We start from the raw sequence: 24669 nt of genomic DNA on the forward strand, positions 1-24669 counted from the left end.
ACAATCTTAGAGTCTTCATATGCTAATGTGTGCTGTGAGTCTGAGACAGTCTGTAGCGTTTTTTTTTTCTTGTATGCATTTGACCAAATCCTTCCCCGCCCCCATAATACCAGTTCATATCTTAAGGGGCAGTAGAGTTTAGAGAGCCAAGTTAAAAATTGGAATATCTGCAGTTGAGGCTCTGAGTCATGTGTCTGGCCTCCCATCATGAGCCTGTTATGACTGTACTCGTTCTGCCAAAAGAACCTCTCCATATACTCAGTATGGATTGAAAATTAGGGTAAATCTAGGTCAAGTTGCAAAGGTCATCTCTGGACCATAGTCTTTCATTAATTTACTTTCATAATGTGCCAAATCTTAGCAGTTATGATCCAGGTAGTGTTTGATGTGTTGGAGATACACCAGTGATAGATAGGCAAAACTCTCACTCACGTGGAATGCACACTTGTGTTTGTGCGTGAATCTGAGGGCTTGAAAGAAACTCATGTGCTATTTTTATCTGATGATAAGTTTCCAAAATAAAAAGGTCTGGTGTGCCGGTGATACAGAGATGGAGCTACTTTAGGTGGAGTGGTCAGAAAGTATTATTGGATCAGGTGCTATGTAATCTAAGAGAAGACATTGGACAGACATGGGGAGTGGGAGGAAAACACTGGAAGCAAGAAAAGAGCATGTGGTGTTCTTAGGTGTGTCTAAGAGTGGTGTGTCTTTTCAGGGGTGTCAGAAGGCCAGTGTGCTTGGATTGCTGTGGGCAAAGATGGGAGTTGTAGAAGATGAACTTGGAGAGTTTGGCAGAGAACAGCTACTGCCTGGTCTTCTATACCTTTTGCAATTTGCAATTTCTTTTAATAGGAATGAGAGGAGACCGAAAGAGCTTGTGTCAGGGGTTGAGGTTTTAAATGATTAATTTCCAGTTTGAAAGGGTCACTGGCCAGAAGTGAGAAAATGAACACCTGTCTCGATTACCAGTTAGATGTTGGGCGCTGGGGCGTGGAAAGGGACAAGGATGGCACACCAGAGTCTGTAGTTTTAGGTAGTTGGGTGATGCTACTAAACGAAATGGAATGGGGGATAGAAAGAGGTCCTTTTTGGTCACATTGTTAACATTGCCTAGTAGGCAGCCAAGTGGAGCTGGAAAGCACTCAGATGAATGTGAGCTTTAGAAAATCAAACTGGGACCCGTCAGTATACTGGAAAGCCCATTAAAGTGACTGTTTATGGAAAGGGGAGCTCAGGTCTGAGCTCTGTGAGATATCTTCAGGAATAGAAAAACAGGAGGAAGAAACAACAGAACCCAAGGAACATGTAGTGAGGTGGTAGGAAAACTAGGAAAGGTATGTTGTTGTAGAAGCTAGACAGTAAGTGGTAAGTAACACTGTTGAGTGGGAAGGCCTGGCCAGCGATAACATTTAGATTGGAGCCGATGGCACATTAAAACTCCAGAACCAATGCAATGCAGATAGCAAACATACATGTTTATTAGAACAATTCAGAAAAGTTATAAAACATAAAACGATTGCCGAGTGTAAATGAAATAATAAAATGCACCAGGCACATGCTATTTCTCCACAGTAGGAACATAATTATTTTGAACCACTCTCAAGCAGACTATGGAGTGCATTTACCACTGGAGTTTTTAGAACAGTGTCCTATTGACGAGACTCTGCCAAAAGTGCTTTTCTTCTCACCATCCTGTTAAGAGCTGCTTCGTTTAGAGAAGCTTTTGGTCAACCTCTGGATTTCAGACAAGTAGCTGCTTCTTTTGAGAGCAGTGTAAGGTCCCCGTCTGCAGAAGCAATGATGTTCTTGTACAACAAAATCAGCCTTCTGTGATTTTTTTTTCCCTTGTGGAACAGACTGGCCTCTGTGCTTTTCTCTGAAGAAAGTATCTGGAGCCACTCCCTCCCCCTTACATTCTCAGTTGGAAAAAAAATAGCCTGATGAGCTGTCCCTTTCATACTGCAGGCCTGTGGTGTGGTGAGTCAGCTTCAGACTAATTCAATTAAACACCTCCAGCTGAATCTGTCAAACATCTTTTTTTTTATGGGCCCAGATTTATTTTGTTAATAGGATCGACATATGTTATATACAAAGGTAACTATTAAATAATTATAAACAAATAATTGCATCACATACTCCCAGCCAATTTTGCATCTCATGCCAGAAACAAAACATTTACTTTAATAAATTTACAGTGAGCAATTTGCATAAAACCGCTGAAAGTGGGGATATTTTCAAAGCAGCTGCTTATGTGATGTGATTAGCAACTCTCCCCATCCCCCACCCCCACCCACACAAGCCATTAGTCATTCCTTTGAATTAATACATTGAAGGCCTCTGTTAAAATTAAAATATTATCTCCTAATAGAGAGACAAATGAAGCTATTAACATTTAGCTTGAGTTAGTTGATTGAATTCCTTAATCACTTAGCAAGGTCCTTTGTGAAAGGAACCCAGCAGCTGTTAAGTCTTGAGGAGGGGAAAGGAAAGGGCCAGAGCATTCCCCAGGGAGGAAAGGCAGGGTTGGGGAGTTCTGTGCAGGGCTCTAGTAAGCCAGAGACGCTTTCCGAAGCACTGGAGTGGAGTTGAGGCTAAAATACAAAGTGGCCATCCTCTAGAACAGTCCTTACTGCACTGTGCGGGATCTTACCGAGTGAGACTGGAGCACAACTGATTTCTCACGTCAATTTGAGACTCAATTTTCATAGTCATACCTTTTGTTTTGTTTGAAACGAAACTCTCCAAAAGCATTCCTTTTTTCTTTTTAGTTTTCAAGACAGGGTTTCTGTGTGCGTCCCTTCCTGTCTTGGAACTCACTCTGTAGACCAGGTTAGCCTCAAACTCAGATCCACCTGTCTGTGCATCTTTAGTGCTGGGATTAAAGGCATACACCACCATGGCCTGTTCAGAAAACATTCTTAGTGCACAATATGCAGTTATTGAAAGATCTCCATAAAAACTAATCTCAGTTCTAGGTTCAAAAGGTGTTACCAGGCACTTAGACCTATCTTTTTTTTTTTTTTTTTTTTTTTTTTGGTTTTTGAGACACGGTTTCTCTGTATAGCCCTGGCTGTCCTGGAACTCACTCTGTAGACCAGGCTGGCCTCGAACTCAGAAATCCTCCTGCCTCTGCCTCCCAAGTGCTGGGATTACAGGCGTGCGCCACCACTGCCCGGCCACTTAGATATATCTTACACAGGTGGAATAATCTATAGTTGTCCAGCGTGCTTCTTCTTTCACTTTTTAACAACATACACTTTGCCACTTTAGCCACTTTTTAGTGTACAATTCAGTAACATTAAGTACATTCACAAAACAAATTATTTCTAGAAAATTTTCAAAAATCCAAAATGGAAACCATGCATGCCTTAAAGGACTTTTCATTTCCTTCTCCCAGTGGTCCCTAGCATCCTTCATTCTACTTCCCGTTGAATGTTTAATTGACCTGTTTCAAGGTCAATTAAAAGGTCTGAGAAATACACAACAACATCAACAATGCTGGATGTTTCCCTGTCATGGTTTGGGTCTGAAATGTGCCACCAAAGGCTTATGTGTTGAAGGCTTTGCCCCCACTGTACCAGTGGGTGTTCCAAGCAGGTCCTTTGGGAATTAACTGGATCGTGGAGGGCTTAGCCTCATCAATGGATTTGCCCATTGGTGCATACATGATTTAAAGGACTATTGGGAGGTGGTGGAAACTAGGAGCTGGGACTTGGTTATAGGAAGTAGGCCCTTGGGTCTGTGCCCTTGAATGGTATACCAGGACTCTGAACTCCTCTTCCCACCCCCTTCCTTCTCTTTGTCCCCTCTCCTTCCTCCTTACTGTGAGGCAAGTTACTTTACAGTCTCCATCATGTGCTGCTTAACTACAGGCTCAGAACCAACAGGACCAGTGACTACAGGCTGAAAACTCGGAAATCAGAATCCAAAATAAACCTTTCCTCCTAAATAGTTTCTCAGATTTTCATCACAGTGGCAGAAAGCTAACACTGTTTCCTTTCTATGACTGACCTCCGTCCAGGGAACCAGTGCAGTCAAGTTCTAAGTTATCTTTGCTGAGAACATTCATATGTACACAAATATCCCTACTTCCCCTTTCAAGCTAGTAGGAGTAGAGTGCCCTCAGTTTTCTACTTACTCCCCTTTTACTTACTAACTCTCAGCAGGCAGACTGCCTCCAAACAAATGTAAATATAGATATATACACATAAAATACACATATATAATTATTTTTAACATTTCTGTGGTGAATTTGCCCAGCAAATCAGCAGACTTTTGACTCATGAACTTAAAAGAAATCAAATGTTTTATTGAGTCAAAGGTCCCATGGTATAGAATTTACCCATCTGACCTTGTCCAAGAACACAGTATAATCTTGTTAACCATATGAAGCAATCTCCATTGTTTATTTCACATTTTCCTGAAGGTTAGTCATGTTAAAAACTTATTATCTGCTATTTTTCTTTTTTTCAGAAATACCCATTTAAGTCCTCTGCTCCTTTTAAAACACATATTCTAGATAGTAAGTCCTTATCATATATAGTTTTAAAACATTTTCTCCCATTCCCAATGTGTTGGCTGTGTACTCTGCTGTGTAGGCGTCGATGCTATGTAGTCTCATTTGTCTGGTTTTGCTTTTGTTGTCTGTGCTTTGTATATGACGCACTCACTTTTATATCTCTCGGTGCTGTACTTCCCTTTAGGTAATGTGGTTGGGTTTTCCCCTTCACATCCACTCCAGTGTTCGCTAGTAGGTTGTTTAACAGTGCTGTTGGCTGACTGCTATTGGTTCCCTGACAAGACACACCCATCTACCTTCATTTTTTTTTTCTGGATTTGTTCCCAAGCACAGTAGTGGGAGGCCCATGTGAGAGGTGCTGTTTTCTGATTGCCTTTTTTTTTTTTTTTTTTTTTGAGACAGGGTTTTTCTGTGTAGCCCTGGCTGTCCTAGAACTCACTCTGTAGACCAGGCTGGCCTGGAACACAGAAATCCGCCTGCCTCTGCCTCCCAGAGTGCTGGGATTACAGGCATGTGCCACCAAGCCCGGCTTCCTTCTTCCCTCTTTTTGAGTGGAGCTAGAAAGAGTATCCTCCGGGGTGGCTTCCTTCTCCCATCTACCTTTTAAGTGGGGCATGGGGTGGTCTTTGAGCCAATGATAGCCCAAAAGACAGGTTGTATCCAGACCAATGGGAGGCTCCTGGGATCCCAGGATCTTATTAGGGACATTGAATTCCTGGATGGCTAGCAGCTGCCTCATTGTCCTCTTGGTAAAGATCCTTTTGTATTGTTAGTCAAAAATTTGAAGGTGCAAAAGAAACCTTACCCCCCCCCCCCCACACACACACACTCTTTTAGTGGCTTTAATCCATCCGAACAACTTGTGCCCAAGGCCAATAGAACATAGCCATTCTCCCTTTGTCAAAAGAAAAAGGGGTTGGGTTTCCTTCAATTGTCTGTCCTTCTCTGTCTCCTCCACTATTTTTGTTTTACTCTCTAGTTAACTTTGCATAGAACAGCTTCACCAGTAGGACCTGTGAGGAGGATCCAGGCACACTCTTCTCATTGGCGAGTGCAACAGCTTTTCCTTGCTCTAATCTGGGGGTTTGTGGATGTAGAAGGGAGGTGGGTGGGTGAAGAGTTTGGCCACAGTCTTCCTTCTGCACTTCACACATACCACCCGCTCGTGGATGCGCAAACACACACACACACACACACACACACACACACACACACACACACACACACACGCCTGCTCAGGCCCCTTCTCACTGTGTCTTCCATCAAGATGACAGGGTGCTGGAGAAAAGGCTGCTGGAATCAGCTGGTAGGTACAGTAGTAATCTGAACCCCACCCACCCACTGCCTTTGCTTGCTCAGGTTTCTCCGGTCACTCCTGCCAGGGGAGAAAACATGTAAGCGCGCCTCCAGAGGAGGGGCACGGGGAGCTGGGAGTGGCGGGGGCGGCGGAAGGTGAGCCTAGGAAGGTGGCCCAGCGCCCCTTCTGCCTGGGCCCCTCCCCGTGCTCCTGTAGGGTGTCAGCCTCGGCTCCGCTTGCCCCCACTCCACCCTCCTTTCGAAGGGATTGCCTTTTTTTTCCTCTGCGGCGGCGGAAATGACAGTGTGGTGCTGCGGTGGTGTCATGGTGCTGCCTCTGGACTGAGAGGCGAAAACTCTTTAAGTTTATCTCAGGAGACCTAGACGCGGGAACGTCGCGGTCTCCGTGCTGTCCCCCGTGGGGCGCGCGGGCTGGCGGATCCCGGCTGCTGCGCGGCGGCGGCGGCGGCGGCCGCAGCGGCGAAGGCGGGCGGCGGCCTAGAGTGGTGGCGGCGGCGGCGGCGGCAGCGACAGCGGCCCGGGAGCTTGCACGGGAGCCCGAGCCAGCTTGCTGCGGAGGCCGGCGAGCGCCTGGCGCTCCCTGGCGCGCATAGGAGATGGCTGGCACCCGGGAACAATATGGGTAAAACGCGTCCCCCTCACCGAGGCCCGGGGGGTGGGTGGGGGCTGGCTAGTGTCGCCGCCCGCGCCAGGCTTGGCCCCGGCTCACTCCTGCTGCTCTTCAGGTGCGGCTGGGGCCGGCGCTGGCCGAGGACACTTGGGATCTGTGGGAGGAGGGGCGGGAGACGGGTTCAAGAGGCTCCAGGCAGTGGTGGCAGGGCCCCGGGTGTCTGTCACTCGGCAGTGACCCGGGCTCCTGCTGCTGCCCTCGTGGAAAGGAGTTTGCACTCCTAGATCCCAGGCTGGGGACCGGCCGGAGGCCTCCCGCTTGGCCAGGCCGAGCCGGGAGAAAGCAGTGGAGCGGCTCGGCTCTCCTGGCGCCTAGGCGCAAGTCTGGGAAAGGGCGCAGCCGCCTTCCCACGCTCCCGCAATCCACGGCGTCCTCGGCCCGGGCGGCGCCCCGAGGTCGGCGGTTGGCTCAGTGGTGCTGGCACAGCAGCCCGAGATTCCGTGGACACCCCGCGGGCGGGAACCCCGGGAGAAACTTAATTCCCCCTCCCCCTTTCGCCCCTGCTGGGGAAGTGAGCTTCAGGTCTCTGTCTGGGTGGTTCTTTCTGGCCTAGCTGTGGGGGGAGAGGGAAAACTTGAGTGTGTCCACCGGACACACTGCAACTGAAGCAGAGATACGCGCGAGCCTTTTCCATTTCGGGCTTGCAAGAATGTAACAGTACTGGTGAAGAGCTGCCTTGGGTTGTTTCACACTTCACGTGCAGCGTGCAGCACAGTATTTATTTATTTATTTAGGAGGCATTTCCATTTAGAGCAGGAAATTAGGATCCCGGGATGGTTGGACTCCTCACTTTCCCCTCTCTTCCGCACTCCTCATGTACTGTCGCTGTTCTGCCTCTGATTCCTGCCTCACGTTCAAGCACCCACATCTCTCACCAGAGTCCCCACACTCTCAGCTTTTCTCTGTCAACCTGTGCACATCCCAGCAACGCAGCTTCTCGCTTTTCAATCACTATGATTTGTGTTTGTGTGTGTGTGTGAAGATTTTGGAACGTGGGGCTGGTGAATGGCATTAGTTGTGTGTCTCTGAGGAGGAGTATTTATGAAGCAAGACATTGGAAACTATAATAGTAGACAACTATTGTGTGGGGATTAATTAATTCGATTCTCAAATTGGACCATGAAGGGCTGACTTTAATCCCATTCCATTTCCTCTCTGAAATCGAATCAGTTGTCTGACACTATTCCAATAGAAGATGGAGTTACCAAATGGAGAGTTCCCATGCATGCTCTCCTCTGCTTAGGGAGGTTTTGCTGTACCCTAGATTCCTATCCCAGCATCCCCACCTTTTTTTTTTTTTTTTTTTTACCTCCTCCCTACTCATCACTGCCCCAAGGGAGAATCAATCTTTGCTATTTTTATATATTCCTGCTCAATCAATTAGCTTAATACAGACTCATGATATGAATTAGATTTCTCTTGATTGTTCCTTACAAAACTTGTTTCATGTGGTTGAAACACAAGCCTAGAAGCCAAGAAGATCAGAGAGTTCATTGCAAATGTGACTTCGCATTGGCTTTACGGCCTTTAGACATTTGTATGACCTCTCTTTCACAGTTGCTGCACTTGCATAAAAGGCAGAATATTGTGTACTGGGTATTGTGAGTATTGGCTTGGCCCTTTGAAGATAAAAGGATTCTAAAAACCTCAGCATTATACTTTTCAGTGAAAGCACTTCATTTATCCGTTATTGGGTTACTGGATTGACTGGGTATAAATGGGAACACTAATTTACAGAAACCTCAATTTGCCATTATTAGTTCCCTTGAGATTCAAATTATCATTGTAATTTAGATCTTCAGTCAATTTGTTTCACAAAAGTATGTGTGCAACTGAATGGAAACATTTACAATTAGGCATAGAAAGTAATGGTGATGATTTTAAGTCGAGTCATAAATCATATGGATTACACTGTACCCTAACAATGTGAGTCAGACTCATTTGAATATTCAACCTCACCCCCTTTTTTTTTAGTCTGCATGGGGGGAGTTGGTTAATGCCCAATAAAAAGTGACATAGGTAAGTTTAGGTGTGGCCATATAAGCACAATTAGCACCTAGCACCATTGAGTTAGTATTTTTCAAAGCACCTTTAATGTACAGAAGCCTCTACTGGCTATGTTGAATGAGGCCCTGCACTTGACCTAGTACTTTGGGCTCATATTTGCCCTATGCTAAACTCTACTTACAGCTCCATGGCTAGGATGGGGTCAGGGTGTGTGATGTGTGGAGCGGAGAGAGAGGTTATGGGACTTGAAGGGCTGTCTCTCCTATTTACTTTCATGACTACTGGGATTCCTACCTAGCATGTTGTACCTTGCAAGACCACTTCTGAGAGGCACTTGCTGCAAATGAGTGGCTTGGTTGCTTCACAAACATATCATCTGAACAGTGCAAATTGACTTAGATAAAATTGGTTTGGTTAATCCCTCCTCTAAGAACAGGGCAACTTGCTCCAACTTGCAGGACTTAAAATAGTGCCGGTGGAGTGCCCTAATTGCATCCAAGTAGTGTTCTGAGTACTGAGCCTTTCTATTCTCTCCTCCCATAAAATCTGCTGACACCACAACAATTAGGAAGGAAACTACCGAAGAATGCTTTTCTAATCACTCAGCAAACCTCATTGGCTTGCCAAAGAGTAAAGAATACTGAAGAATACTGTCTCTGGTTGTTAGGTTCCCTTAGAACTAGAATTTCTCTTTCTCAACAGTGATGTAGAGCCCCAAAAGACAAAGATAGCGATACAGCGCACAGTTATGTCTCAGATGGCAGTTTTTAGAGATAACTGCTTGGCCTTGTGCTTCTGTCATTCAGTCTTTATAGATCTTGCTAAATTTCTAGATGTTAGCCATGGGACTCAGTTGCTAGAGGAGGCCTGAGGGTGTCTGAGGATACTCCAATTCCACTTAGTATTGACTTTTTGTTCTGTCTTCTGTGCAAAAGAAAGCTGTGTCTATGACATGCTTCCTTAAGTGCAGTGTCCTGACTTGAAATACTGTATCACCAAAGGATGAGGTATAACTTGTTCATGGCGAATAGAATAGAGTTCAAATAAAGGTTTTAAAGACACTCACTTAAGTTTTCACACTTATCTCTTTGTGTGCATGTGTGAGCATATGAACATGCCTGTGTGCCACAGCATACTTGTGGAGGTTAGCGGAAAACTTGTGGAAATCTACGCTTTCCTTCCACCACATCGGTTCTGTGGATCAAACTCCGACCACCAGTCTTGGTGGTCAGCAAGTTTACTCGCTGAGCAGTTTCACTAGCACTAAATATAGTCACTCTTTTGAAAACTGGGTACAAAGTATGATATTGTGCTGTGTGTATTTCTGGATCCTCAACAAATACAGTATACCTCACTGAGCGGTAACAGAGGAGGCTGAGAAAGGCTTCTCTGTGTGTTGAGTCCCAGCATCAAGTGAGATGTTCAGATTACTGGTGTCAAGAGAAGACAGTCCTACTTTATTGTCTGCCCTGTGCAGACTGCTAGTGCCCTTTATCCTCACTTCTCGCCTTCAAGGGCCAAGAATCCTGTGGTCATCCATTTTCATAGATTAAAACTCTACGGAATGTTTTCTGTGGGCCGTAGAAGTCTGTGTTCTGTGGTTTTTTTCTGTCTGCTACTTTTTTTTCATCTTTTTATTCTTCATGACCGTAATCACAAAACATTTTTTATAGTCAGACTTCCAAAAAGTCTATAAACATGGCAGAGAGATGTTTTGAGGGAAAAAAAAAGTGACACCATCCCACCATGACTTTGTCCATGTGCTATTTGCCTGGATAGAAGATACACTACAGTGTTGGTTTAGTGTGACTGGGTTAGGAAAGGGTGGTTCTTGTTTCTGCACAGCACCCTGCCTGCCTGCCTGACCTTGGGCTCTGTCTTAGCCTCTCTCTGCAGGTCAGACCCCTCTGGTTAATGAGGAACACTATCCTCTGGCTCGGGATCATCCTCTTACAGAGACCAGATGATCTGATTAAAAACCCATTATATAATGACGACTCCTCCTGAAATCTAAAATCCTAATATTTTGCAATTGGCTCTGATAGGAACGTAATATGTGGGCATGGAAGATAATGTTGACTTAGGAGAGCAAAGTGTGTGTGTGTGTGTGTATACAGTCCAGAGATAGAAAAATGGTTTATAGTTCAGAATCCTCTATCAGTTCTTCTCTAGCCTTTTGTTCAGTGTTGCTAGGATCCCGGGAGAGTAGAAGCTTGATTTCAAATAGGCCTCTGTTTTCTGTCTCTTGTTACTGATCAGAACTTGGGGTCCTCACAGCCTAACATTCAATAGCGTGCCCTACATACATATATTACAACTTTTATTATGGAGAAGTTCAAATGACTGCCCATTCCAGTAGGACACTAAATACTTTAAAAATCACCAGACATTTAAGAATGCATCATTGCAAAAAGCAAAGGATTGGAAATTGAGTCTTAAAATGGATGAAAAACTACCCTAGCAGCCTAGGTAAGTGGGGTTCTTTTTCATTTGTTCCCCAGTCTTACAGCTCTGCCAGTGTAATCAGCATTACGAAGCATACTTAAAATTCTATTTCTTTCTTTCTTTCTTTTTTGCTGTATTTTGTTTTTCTTTTTTAAATTATTTACTTATTTATTTAAATTTATTTATATTTCAAGTGTTATTCCCTTTCCTGGGCTTCTTCCATTCCCGGAAACCTCCTATCTTATCCTGCCTCTCCCTGCTTTTATGAGGGTGTTCCTTTACCCACACATCCACTCCCACTTCCCCGCCCTTGATTCCCCTACTCTGGAGCATCTACTGAACCTTCATAGGACCAAGGACCTCTCCTCCCATTGATGCCTGACAAGGCCATCCTCTGTTACTTATACGGCCAGAGTCATGTGTAATCCTTGGTTGGTGGCTTAGTCCCTGGGAGCTGTGGGGGGGAGGGGTGTCTTTTTGGTTGATGTTGTTCTTCCTATGGGAAACTCCTTCAGTCCCTTCTCTAACTCCTCCATTGTGGACCCTGCACTCAGTCCAGTGGTTGGCTGCAATCATCCACCTCTGTATTTGTCAGGCTCTGGCAGAGCCTCTCAGGAGACGGCCATGTCAGGCGCCTAAGCCCTTCTTAGCATCCACAATAGTGTCAGAGTTTGGTGACTGTATCTGGGATGAATCCCCAGGTGGGACAGTCTCTGGATGGCCTTTCCTTGAGTCTCTGCTCTGTACTTTGTGTCCATATTTGCTCCACTGAGTATTTTGCTCCCCTTTCTAAGAAGGACTGAAACACCCACACATTTGTCTCCCTTCTTCTTGAGCTTCATGTGGCCTGTGAATTGTATCTTGGGTATTCCTAACTTTTAGGTTAATATCCACTTATCAATGAGTACATACCATGTGTGTTCTTTTGTGACTGGGTTACCTCACTCAGGATGATATTTTCTAATTCCATCCATTTGCCTAAGAATTTCATGAATTCATTGTTCCTAATGGCTGAATAGTACTCCATTGTGTAGATATACCACATTTTCTGTATCCACTCTTCTGTTGAGGGACATCTGGGATCTTTCCAGATTCTGGCAATTATAAATAGGACTGCTATGAACATAGTAGAACATGTATCCTTGTTATATTTAGAGAATCTTTCAGGTATATGCCCAGGAGTGCTATAGCTGTATCCTCAGGTAATACTATGTCCAATTTTCTGAGGAACCACCTGACTGATTTCCAGAGAGCTTCATACTTAAAATTCTTGTCAAACATTTTAAGTTACCTCAGAAAATCCATTTCTGGTTACCTTGATTAATCATTTTTAAATAATATTTTTATTCTGTGAAAATTTTATACATTTCTACAATGTATTTTGACTACTTTGATTAGTCTTTTGTATTTGAGGCTGATTGGGACTTTTGGTTTTGTTATTTTGATATTCATTTTAATATTTATGATGACTGACTTATGTAAAATACTCAAAGTGGTATGTTTAGGAGCTACTTATTAGAAGGGAATAGCATTCAATTCATGTAGTAGGCCTTAATGCCTATTACTCAGGAACTCAATCAATTCTCTGTCCTAGCCAGTAATCAACCTCCAGTTCTGAGGTCTCTCAATATATGATGGGAGCCTAAAAAAACACTATAGGCTCTAGAGAGATTGCTCAATAGTTAAGAACACTGACTGCTTTCCAGAGGATCTGGATTCAAGTCCCAGCATCCACATAGCAGTTCACAATTGTCTGTAACTCCACTATCTGACAACCTCACAGAGGGTACATACATGCAAAATACCAATGCACATAAAAATAAAGATAAATGAATAAATTTTTTTAAAAACAAAACAAAGAGAACACTAGAAATAATTCTTTCCTCTGGACGACCATATGGGAACCTAAATGTTAAGACATATGATCATCAGTTAAAACCGTGGTTTCCCTGGGATTGTGTGGAAAAGTATGACTGCTTTATTTCCTGTCAGTTATAAGTTTGTGATGAATTTCCAAGTGTTTCTAGCTTGTAAAAAAAGTGTTCTGGGTGTATCATGTGTGAATGCATGATGTAAATAAATGTAATTTTAAAACAGGTTAATTTATCTTATCCTCATGAGATCATCAAAAGAGTATATGCAATGCATACATTGGATGCTTTTGATCTAAAAGATAGAGAGGCTATGGTCCATAGAATTTAAATATTTTACCTAGCATCATAAGCTAGTACTGTTAGATAGAAGACTTTAAGAACACGTTAGTAAAACAACGAAACAGTTTTTTTCATATATAACTACTATATAAATATATTATTATTTTAACTAATTATAGTCATTGACCACCTACCTAACCTCCATTTTGCCTTCTTTTCTGAGTTCTCATCATATAGAATATAAAGATTTTGTGCGTTGGCTATCGTTACATCAGATTTTTTTTTCTTACAGCTGCTGTATAACCCAAGCTGGCTTTGAAATCATTATGTAGATCAGGCTGTCCCTGAACTAACTAGTGATCCTCCTGTTTCAGCCTTCCAAGTTCTGGGCCTACAGCCATGTACCAACATTCAAGGGGTTTCTAAACTTGAATGAGTCATCCGTTAATCAAAATGTTCCTGGATTTGGTAGTTTTGTTTTTCAGGTCCATAACATGTTTTCATTGGTTGATACTCATGTACTCCTCTCCCCTTTAGTTGTTCACTGGAAAGTTTGATAAATCTTCCTTGAGATGCAGCAAGTAAAAATATCTACTACACTTTACATTAGCTTAGACAAAGTAAAGTCATACACCTTGTCCATCTCTAGTCATCTTGGTAAAAATACTTAACACTTCTTAGCCTGACTAGTTACTCTGGTGAATAAGAGTCATGCTTTTAAGAGCTAGTTTATAGCATCCTAGATCTCTTATTTGCATGATAATAAATAGAAAGAACTCTATAATAATAGGATATCTGATTTAGAAAGCATCTTAAAGGAACATCTGGTGATTCTAGTTCAACTTGAACAGCATTTTGCACTTGAAGAATCAGACTAAGCCAGGACTTGTTTGTTCACACACCAAGGAAGATGGATAGTTTATAGTATTCTAAAGAAAGCCTCATGGGATGGTAATGCTAATATCCTGAAATGTTAATGCTAATATCCCAAAGAATAGTTTTTGTATTACTTTTAAAGATGAAAATCCAGCACTTTTCTCAATCAGTAACCCAAAGGTCAGACTTAGTTTCACATTTGTGGCTTTTCTGAGAAGGGTAGACTGTAGCTCTCCAAGGAGAGAGTAAGAGTCCAGAGCCATACTTAAAAGAGCTGGAAGATGAAAACTGTATAAGCTATTAGCTGTTGGGATAAGTAGGCATTTAGTTATGTTCAAATGGCATTTGAAATAATAGGATTCTGTCAAGTGCAGATCGCAGCTGCTCGATCATAACTCTTGATCAGAGTTAGCTAATGCTAGATTTAGAGGGTAATATTTGAATCAATTTTTCATCTTGTAAGTGCAAAACAGGTTATGTTTTGAAATCATAATCACTTTCATTGAAGCATGCCCTCTGCCTTTTAGGTAGGAGTGATGGTGCATGACTGTAATTTAAGGACTGAAAGGCAGAGGCAAGAGGACTGAGCCTAGCCCAGGTTACTCAGTGAGCCTCTGTCTCAAAAGAAAGAGAAAGAGAGGGTGGCGAGGGAGAGGCAAGCTCATTTTGTGTTTCTATACAGGCACACAGCATTTAATGCCTCACCAATAAGTCTACTTTCATTGGTAGAAAGTAGACTTCCCCTCTCTTCCTACTTCTTAACAAAACTCAGACTGAAGAGGATAGACTGTGAAGATAAACTATGTGGGAAGGATCTTTTAGTAGAGAGAGCAAAACCATAGTCTGTTTATACACCAGTAACTAAATTATTTGGAATGGAGCTCTCTAGGTTGTAGGCATAAGGATTTTTTCTTTCTTTCTATGTCAATTGCTTCTACCATTTTGTATATTTCATTAATTCATTTATGACAAACTATTGTGTTTCCTGGAGAAATTATCTGTCATTGAGTCATACTCTATCAGATTCATATTCGTTTGCTGTCTTTACACCCTTCTAATTCAAGATTTGCAATTCTCAAAAGTTTCTGAAGTTGCCACACTTTGTTTTCTTTTTGTTATGTCCCTTCCTCTGCTAAAAGTATTTTGTGATGTAGATAGGAATTAGGTGTTTTTAGCAGCAATTTAGATATTTTTACATAAATAAGAACCAAGGCTTAAGAGTTTTCTGACACTTGTTGACATGCTGTAGCTATCTCAGAGCATTGCAAGACCTTGATAGGGAATCAGTGACTTAGAACAAAGAAATAAGCTATTCAAGTGGGAGTGATGATGCTTGTCTGAAATTCCAGCACTAAGTAGGTGGGGAAGGAGAATCAGGATCTCAAGGTCATCCTTAGCTACCTATCGAGTTCAAGGCCTGCTGAGATACATGAGACTCTATCTGGAAAAAAATAGAAGTAAGCAATCCAGTAGAGTTTATTGGCACTACATAATCACACAATTTGCAATATATTGATACTATATAATAGTTATTTATATTAAGTCTGGAGTTTGTTTGATCTGACTTTGAATCTCTTTTTAAAGACTAAGATATGGTTCACATATCATAATAGTCACCATTTTAAAGTATACAGCCAAGTAGTTTTTAATATAGTAAAAAACTTGTGCGCCCATCACCACTATCTAACTCCAGAATATTGCCAAAATTCCAGAAAGAAAGTCCATACATATTCGTCCTTACACCCACTCCTTCCCTCTTTTAGACCTTGACTACTCTTACGCTTTCTATTCCTATGAGTTTCCCTATTCTAGGCATTTCATATAAAGGGAATCACACAATATACTACATTTCTGTACTGGCATGTTTCATTTGGAAATATATTTTAAAGGATTGTACATATTGCAGGTTCTATCAGTACTCCATTTTTATAGCCAAATAATACTCTAGCATAAGCATAAACCATGTTTTGATTTTTCATATATCAGATGATGTGCTTTGGTTGTTTCTCTCTTGGCTACTATGAATATTGCTGTCATGAACATTGGTGTGCATGAGCTTTTGAATAAACACATTTTTTTTTATTTTATTCAGTACAGACCTAGGAATTGCTTGATCAGATGGCAACTTCACATTTAACTCTGGAGGAAATGCCAAACTATTTCCCAAAGCAGCTGCACCATTTTACATTCATACTAGTAATATATTAGGGATTCGATTTCTCCACATCCTGGCAGACACCTGCTACTTTCCCTTTCTGTTTGTTTGCTTTGTATTATTATAGCTATTCTAGTGTGTTTATTTGGTTTGCATTTCCCTAACAGTTAATGATGTTGGATATCTTTTCATGTGCTTACTGGCTATTTGTTGATCTTCTTTGGAAGATCCTTTGCCTTTTCACTCTGCCAATGGTGTTTCTATCTCTAAAGATTTAAATTTAAATGAAGTAGCATGTATCTGTATTGGTTGTTTGTGATTTAAAAAAAATCCTGTTGTCAAATCTAAGTCATGTCAGATTTATATGAATCCTTTCCTCTACGACTTTTGTTGTTTTGATTCATATACTTAGATGATTGGTCCATCTTAATGTATTCATCTTTAGATTGAGGTGGGTTTTTTTTTTGTAGCCCAAGATATCACTATGTAGTCCACAGTGGCTTTGAACTTGTTCTGATGATCCTCCTGTCCCCACTGCTCAAGTGCTGGGATTGCAGGCACACACTACCATGCCTAGTTTTAATGATTTTTCTATGTTGTAATATAGGTTTGCAACTTCATTTCTTGTGCATGTTGGGATGAAGTTCTCCCAGAACTATTTGTTGAAATTATTCATTCTTTGCTGAATTATCCTGGAACCTTTGTTAAAAACGAGTTGGCTATAAATATACAGGCTTGTTTCTAGAGGACTTTTTTTCCCCTATGTTTGAATATTTGCTATGCTATTTGTAAGCAAGTATTACATTGGAAAGATTACTTTCTTTGTAATAAAAGTACCTGTTTTTAAAGAAAACTTTAAAAACAATAATAGGTATTGCAATGATGCTTAGATAGTAATGAATGGAGGTAGGGAAATGGCAGATAGTTGCAGACGGGCTGAAACAGCACTAATGAGACTCAGGAGCCCTAATGAATAAACAAATGTTTGAGGGTCTTGCAAAAATTATCCCTCAAATTTGAGGTCAGCCTCAGTTTGACATCAGTGATCTTAACTTACTTAACTTGTTGCAGTTATGTAAAAATAAAATAATGTGGCTTATTTAAGTAGTTTTCTGCATTTTGTCTATCCTTTCTGTTTTTCTTTTGTTTTCTTTTGTTTTTGTTTTTGTTTTTTATGTTAGACTTTACCATTATGGATACCTCCAAGAGTCCTTTGAAAGCTATGAACAATCCTCTTCTGGTAACAAATGCAATGACATTCACACACTGCAGACATTTCTAGGAAGTCCAGAAACCTCTAGTTAAAAATTCCTACTTTGATCTTATATAAGGCCATTGTGACCCAGAATGCGTTGCCCCAAGTTTAATTTTATAGTGAGGTTCGAGGATCATACTGATTTGGGAACACATTTTAGGGATTCATATGAAATTGAGGAAGATACTTCTCCATATGGAAGAGGTTATATAGCACCCTCTTAAGACAGGGAAGCTGTGGCACCTTCACTGAACATGTAAATGATTCAGTGATTTTCTGTGATGTCTGACCAACCTAGGTAGTTTTCAACACAGGCATTGTGGAGTGCTTGATACTCTGAAAGGAGTTGTAATGGAAGTACAGTGTCAGAAGGAGATAATCCTAAAGGAAGGAGTCAGAAAGAGGCAGAGGGTTCAGAAGGACAGAGAGACAAAAATAGAAGCGGAAACCGGCCATTTAGTCAAGATAACTTCAGTGAAGGAGGTGAGATGATAGAATAAAGGTGTAGGAGACAAAGCACAGACATTGGCATGAGAGCGATTTCAGCTTTGGGTTTGTGTTTCTAGTTGACTTACTAATGACTCATTTGCACCTCATTTTCCTAAGTATATGATGGGTCAAGTAATACCATATTCACAGTACTGAAAGAATTTAATGTACAGAAAGTGCTTAACATAGTACTTAGAACACATATAAATAATCAATAAATACTATGTACCTTCTTACTTTTGGTCTGAGCAATATGTTATTGGCCATTCTTGAATACCAATGTGCCAGGCATCATTGTGTTATGATTAGAAATACAAAATTGTTGATGTTCTCCAGGAGAGGAGAGAATTAGTAGGAAATTCATATATGTTAATGTGACTGTTACGATTGGATGATAACATTCACCATTTAAGGGAACTTTGCCTTTTTTTGCAAAGATGGTCAGAGAGTGTAAGGTCATTTGTGCCCACGTTTAATTTGACTATCAGATGAAATTGTCTAAGCAAACAGTCCTACCTCGTGTGGAAGTTGTAATCTTTCTTCTCTAAAGGCATCCAATTATAAGGTCCCAGACATATGGGTGAATATGTTTAAGTTCCTGAAAATCATAAAATAAAATTATCACATCTCATTTTTTTGATTTATAAATAAAGTTTTTTTTTTAAACGTCTCATTTTTTTTAAAACATAGCTAAACAAACCTTTGAACCTACTAACCTAACTGGGAGTGGCTGCCTTATGAAGAAAACCCTTCCCATTTATAGGCCAATTTACTGTAGGAGGGAGGTTCATTAAATACCTGGTTAGTTCAGTACATTGAGTGGATGGATTTGATTTAGAAACATCCTTCATGAATGCATTTATTTTACCTAAGTGCTCAATATAATTGTACTCAACATTTGTGATTGCCTTGAGAGGGTTATGCACATATTACTACTCACTGACAATGTTTGAACAAATATCAGTGGAAGAATAAAAATTTCAAGTCCTGATGAAGATTTGTAATGCTAGTGAGATGAAAAAGACTCCTCAAAATCAAGAGATGCCCTTCTCTCTCTTATTAATAGAACAAACAGTTTCAGCCAGGGAGATATGCTTTCTCTTTGTCCTTAGTGAGATCTAACTTAGAATGTCAAAGACTCATAGCAATATCTTTATGTCCAACTCTGAAATGACTGTGGAAAAATGTATAGAGTGACCAACTTGTTAGCACTTTCAGTTGGGACATTTCTTTTACTCTTTGGTCTGCATGAAAATGAAGGTTACCAGACTGAAAAATTTCTGGCTGTTCAGCTTAACAATTTACAGGTAGATTTTGATTTTGATCTCATCATGTTTTAAAAAGCATGAAAAAAAAACACCTGCGGGACGAATTTTGTAACAGGCAGGTGCTAGTTCAACAAATCTGTAACAATAAAACCAAATAGAAGCAGGAGGAGCAGTTGTTACTGATAAAGTCCACAGTTGAAATTCTTCCCTACCTCAACTTGACCAAATTAAAGAGTTTTCAAAGGTTAGGGTTTGAGAAAGCGAAAGGGAAGGCGTCATCCTTTATCTTTACTGACTCAACTTATTAGAGATAGGATGGAACAGATTTCCGTGTGTGCTCATATAAAGTAATTCAAGTTCACACTCTGAAGTAAAATGTATTATTGTGCACTGAAACTGCATTTTCCCAAAGCTGTCTGTCTTGTTTTTCCATGCAGGCACTTAGAATGGAATCATTTCAGGAAGGAGAGAGCTAGTTTGAAATATAGCTTTGTTTTCCTTCCACTGGATGTAAAATAGGAGCAGCCCTTGTATCTTGCCTTGACATGAAATAGAGAACAATCACAGTCTTGGGGGGAAGAGATGCCAATGGAGAATTTAAGAGGAAATGATCCATTGCGAGCGAGCGTGGGAGCAGGGATGGTAATGATAATCAGGAAACCAAGACACAGAGGTAACTAACCACTTGCTTCTGTTTATTGGTGAAGGAAAACAGAACAAAACCCAAAAAACCTCAGGCAAATGTCTCAAAGAAGGTTTGAAGGAGAGTGGGGCGCAGAAAGGCTTCCTGATTAGTTTCCCAATAATCCCTATTGCTTAAGCATCCCTGGGGAATCTATCAGGCAGAAAGTCTCCATTGGTTACAATATAATTATTCTGCAATCACCTTTCTTTGGAAATGCTTAATGACTCTTACTTTGTGTTACTTGCAGGTGAGAGCCAGGCCTCTGTGGTTCTTAATGCCTCAGCAGGATTATTTTCACTAAAGATGGAAACACTGGAGTCGGAATTGACCTGTCCAATCTGCCTTGAGTTGTTTGAAGACCCCCTTCTGCTCCCTTGTGCTCACAGCCTATGTTTTAGCTGCGCCCACCGCATCTTGGTCTCAAGCTGCAGCTCCGGTGAATCCATTGAACCCATTACTGCTTTCCAGTGTCCTACATGCAGGTATGTTATCTCGCTGAATCACCGGGGCCTGGATGGCCTCAAGAGGAATGTGACCCTGCAGAACATTATTGATCGCTTCCAGAAGGCTTCGGTCAGTGGGCCCAATTCTCCAAGTGAGAGCCGCCGGGAGAGGACTTACAGGCCTAGCTCCGCCATGTCCACTGAGAGAATTGCCTGTCAATTCTGTGAGCAGGACCCTCCGAGAGATGCTGTAAAGACGTGCATCACCTGTGAGGTCTCCTACTGTGACCGTTGCCTTCGGGCCACACACCCCAACAAGAAACCTTTCACCAGTCATCGCCTGGTGGAACCAGTTTCAGACACACATCTTCGAGGGATTACCTGCCTGGACCACGAGAATGAGAAGGTGAACATGTACTGTGTATCTGATGACCAATTGATCTGTGCCTTATGCAAACTGGTGGGTCGTCACCGAGACCATCAGGTCGCTTCTCTGAATGATCGATTTGAGAAACTAAAGGTAAGCAGTATTCCCTCCCTCACAATTTTGATTTAGAAGATAGTTGTAGAGTTAGCAAGGGCCCCAATAAACTGGGTCGCTTTTTCTATAAGTCAAATAAGTCAAGCTATTTTCATAGAGAATAACCTACTCACTGCACGTTTTCCCTGGGACTTATATATTACATAAGCCTGCTCGTGTTTATGTATTTATGTGCAGTTCTGGGGAAGTAAGCCCATGGTGCACTTCACAAGGGTAACAGCAACCATTCTCCTCTGTGACACATTGTGCATTGCATGTCTTTGCTATGATCTTTCTACCTCGTCTTTTTAGTATGTGAGTACCTGTGTAGGTGTTCCGAAATTAGCATGTGTGTTAATTTGCATACACTTGGCTGGGTCTCTGGAGGTGTGGGTGGAGGTGTCTGAGTGTATCTCTGCAGATGACAGATTTATGGAGGACATTAGTATATGTGTGTGTGTGTGTGTGTGTGCAAGGTCTGGGGATGTGGCTCAGTGATATAAAGTGCTTGCATAGCAAGTGCCAAGTCTCTGGGTTCTAGCTTCAGCTCTGCAAGAAACAAAATACCTCATCAACACAGCAAAGAAAACAGTGTTTAGCATTAGCCACTGTAAATTGCCAGTGAGTGCTTCACTTAGAGCGAATTCTTACACCAATAGATCACCAAATGAGGAGGTGTAGTCAAACTAAAAACACACTTGTTTTCAGGCTCCATCTTACAAGTTTCCAGTCTTATGTGTTCAGTGGGCAGTTTTGTGAAATTATGTTAAATAATGTAAGCCTGAGTGCCAAGTTTTGAAAGGCCTTTTGCTTTACTTTGATGGTCACAAAGGTCAGGTGTAGGATTCCTATTGTTTTCCTGATATGTGGTATAACTTTTCTCAAGAAGGAAGCTACTTAACATAGATTCAAGACTAAATAAAATGTTTAGTGTTAGCTTTGGCAGGACCTATACTAAAATTGGAATGATAGCAGATTAATTGGCATGGTCCCAGCACAAGGATGACACACAAATTTGTGAAACATTTCATATATCTGCATAATCAGAATATATTATATGGAAAAAAGTATTTTCAATTTTAAACGTTTAAATTTGTTAATTTTAAATGTTAAATGTCTTAGGACTTCTGGAGGACTATAGAACCTGTAATGTATAGTAGATGCTGTTATATACAAATTAAATGCATAATTGCCCACATTGCTGTGTAATTTAAAGCAATTGTTGTTTCTACAGTGAATATTATATCACCACACATTTAATTATGTGTTCATTATAAAATAAAATGAAATCTAACAAAAATAAAGTGTTTAAATGAATAGTAAGATTGCCACCCCCAAATAGAATCTCACTGTGTACACACGCCCGGCTAAAGGAAGGTCCAGATAGCATGGAGTGAGGGCAAGAAGGGAATGGAGGTTTCCTTCTGTTATAATCTGGTAAACCTACTCAAATTTACATGGAAATTAGTGTAAGGGTAACAGCACTCAGAATAGATCCATGTTCTTGTTTGTAATTTACTGCACACAGTATTCAGAGCGTCACATTTAACAATGGTTTGTGCCTCTTTTGATAATCAATTGTTTCCAATATGTCACCTCAGCTTTTTGATTAGGAGCAAGTATATACCTAATGTATGTAAGAGTCAATGCTGATGTTTTTCTTTCATTGAAGGTGAAACTTTCATTGTTGTGGGGCTACAGAGGGTAATATTATTGACTTAAATTCTTAGAGTCATTAAATTGTTAGGCCATGCACCTGGTCCAGTCCAAGCCTTGCATTTTAAAGTTTCATAAATTGAGACTTTCTTCCACTACGTGATCTGGTGAATGTTAACAGACTTGTTTAGTAATTGGACAGGCCCTGAAAAACAGTCTCCAGGCAGAGTCAGCTATCATTTTTTAACTGCTGTTTCCCCTCTGAAACGGACTTTATGCTCCAGCAACTACACATCCCGTAGGTAGGCCCGTGATTAACAGCGTCAGGAAGAGGACATAATTTCATAACTTTCAGCTTCACAATGGCAAAAGATGGGGGTGGGAGTAAGAAGAGCGGGGGATATGGAGAGGATGGAGTAATCACTGCCAAATATTTTCAGGTGTTAGGATCATAATAAGGCATTGGCTTTGAAAAATATTCCACACAGAAATACCAGCATCCATATGTACCGCTGAGATAACAAAGACACTGAGTAGAATAAGCTCGTGTCTACAGAACACTGGCTATTTCAGAATAGCCAGAAGCATAGGGTGATAGAGCAGGCATTCACCAGTGTACAGCTATAGTTCTAGTTAGTCTCTTGCCTGGGGAAACACAAGTGTATTTTATAAAAAGATGTCTTTGTCTGTGACTAATAAGGAATTTTTGGAGAAAGAATGGCTATATTTTTGATAGTTTCCCCTTAGTTTTGAGGAAATGTGCAGAAAAAAATCTGTTTATAAATTAAGTGGAAACTATTTTTGCTCATTTTTGCTCATTTTTGGATGGAGACTAGAAACATCTGAATCATTCCCAACTGTGTGGTTTGTTATGTTGTCTGAAAAAGAAAAGGGGGTACTGTGCATGATCTCTCTCTCTCTCTCTCTCTCTCTCTCTCTCACACACACACACACACACACACACACACACACACACACACACGGGTGAGTAAGAGAGAGGGGTGAAGGAGGAAGGGAAGGCAGGAGAGAGAAAGGGAGGTGAGGGAGACACACTTTGGGAATTTCCTCCACCCAGTGCCAAGTGGAAAAGGCTATTATTTTTTCACATAAAACAGAGAAGCCTGCCTTAATGTCATACGTACATACTTCTTTATTAGAAAGCATTTGTGATTGTTCACCTTGATTCCTTGATTCTGTCCTAAAGAGAATGGAGAAAGCCAGCTAGCTGGCTGAAGCTATGAGGGAGATTACTTAAGCACATTCCCCTGGCTCTGAGAGGAACAGTAAGTTCTGTCAGAAAAGGGAAAGAACAATAGTGTGTATCTTTCTCATCTACACTGACTCTCTCTCTCTCACACAAATCGACTTTTATGGTCATTGACTGATGCAGTGCTCCTTTTTACTTTTATATTCAACTTCCGTGGGTAGGATTAGTGACTGTGATGTTGTTCAATGAAAACCAAACAATCCATTATGGTATATAAGAAAGGTTGGAGTCATGGGAAAGTAGTTTGTTTGTTTGTTTGTATGTTTGTTTGTTTTGAATGGGAGTACTGGTATAATAGTTTATGATTTTATTTGTTTAGTATGCCTATAGGGTTGAGATTCAGGATACACAACCTTCAGAAGACTACCAGTACTTTAATTAATTCAAGCAATACTCATGGTCCTGACAGTTAAATGTACCTCACTTAGTTGATGATATATGCTACACTTTTTAAAAAACTGCTTCATATTTCAGAGTTTCTATTTATACCAGCTCCTTCCTGTATAAAAGACTAATATTATTGTATTATCAAATGTTGGCTTTATATAAAGAGGCCAATTTCAGTGCCTCTCTCCCTGATAGACTTCAACTTGCTATTCTAAAATCTGCTTTTTATCATTTGCTGCTCATTTACATTTTTTCCCCTCCTGACTCTCAATTTTGCCAGCTTCATCTACTTGGGTGAACTTCCTAACTGCATGCAAAATGTCCAGTCTGGCTTTTTTTTTTTTTCTACGTTCACCAGTGTTTTTTCTTGGCCTGCTTAGAAACTGCTTAGGAACTCTACTGGATCTTTAGAGCACAAGCCAAACCCCACAAGTCTGCTCCAATACACTACAGAGACATTATAAATTCCTGGAGGCCAGATACATTGTTTTTCTTTCTTCAGTATCCTCCTTGTGTTCATCAAACATATATAGTACCTCTTTAAGAAATCCAAACAA

General features: G+C 41.1%; 1 protein-coding gene and 1 non-coding gene across 4 annotated transcripts in view; both read left to right on the forward strand.

Moving 5' to 3' along the window:
* Positions 1-5743: 5743 nt before the first annotated feature.
* Positions 5744-24669, forward strand: part of Mid2 (midline 2) — a 103920-nt gene continuing 84994 nt past the window's right edge. The window contains exons 1-2 of one of the 3 annotated variants that reach the window (XM_052171031.1): positions 5744-5825; positions 20087-20802. In XM_052171031.1, the coding sequence (XP_052026991.1) occupies positions 20143-20802 (660 nt within the window). In that variant the 5' untranslated portion in view covers positions 5744-5825; positions 20087-20142. Of the gene's footprint in view, positions 5826-5937; positions 6459-20086; positions 20803-24669 lie in introns of those variants that run through there. The other 2 variants (XM_052171029.1, XM_052171030.1) reach the window with 2 other exon arrangements.
* LOC127675863 (U6 spliceosomal RNA) lies at positions 21735-21839 on the forward strand. The gene has a single exon (XR_007975551.1). It is a non-coding gene; the product is annotated as a U6 spliceosomal RNA (small nuclear RNA).

Source organism: Apodemus sylvaticus, chromosome X (assembly GCF_947179515.1).
Source record: "Apodemus sylvaticus chromosome X, mApoSyl1.1, whole genome shotgun sequence".
NCBI classification, from domain to species: domain Eukaryota; kingdom Metazoa; phylum Chordata; class Mammalia; order Rodentia; family Muridae; genus Apodemus; species Apodemus sylvaticus.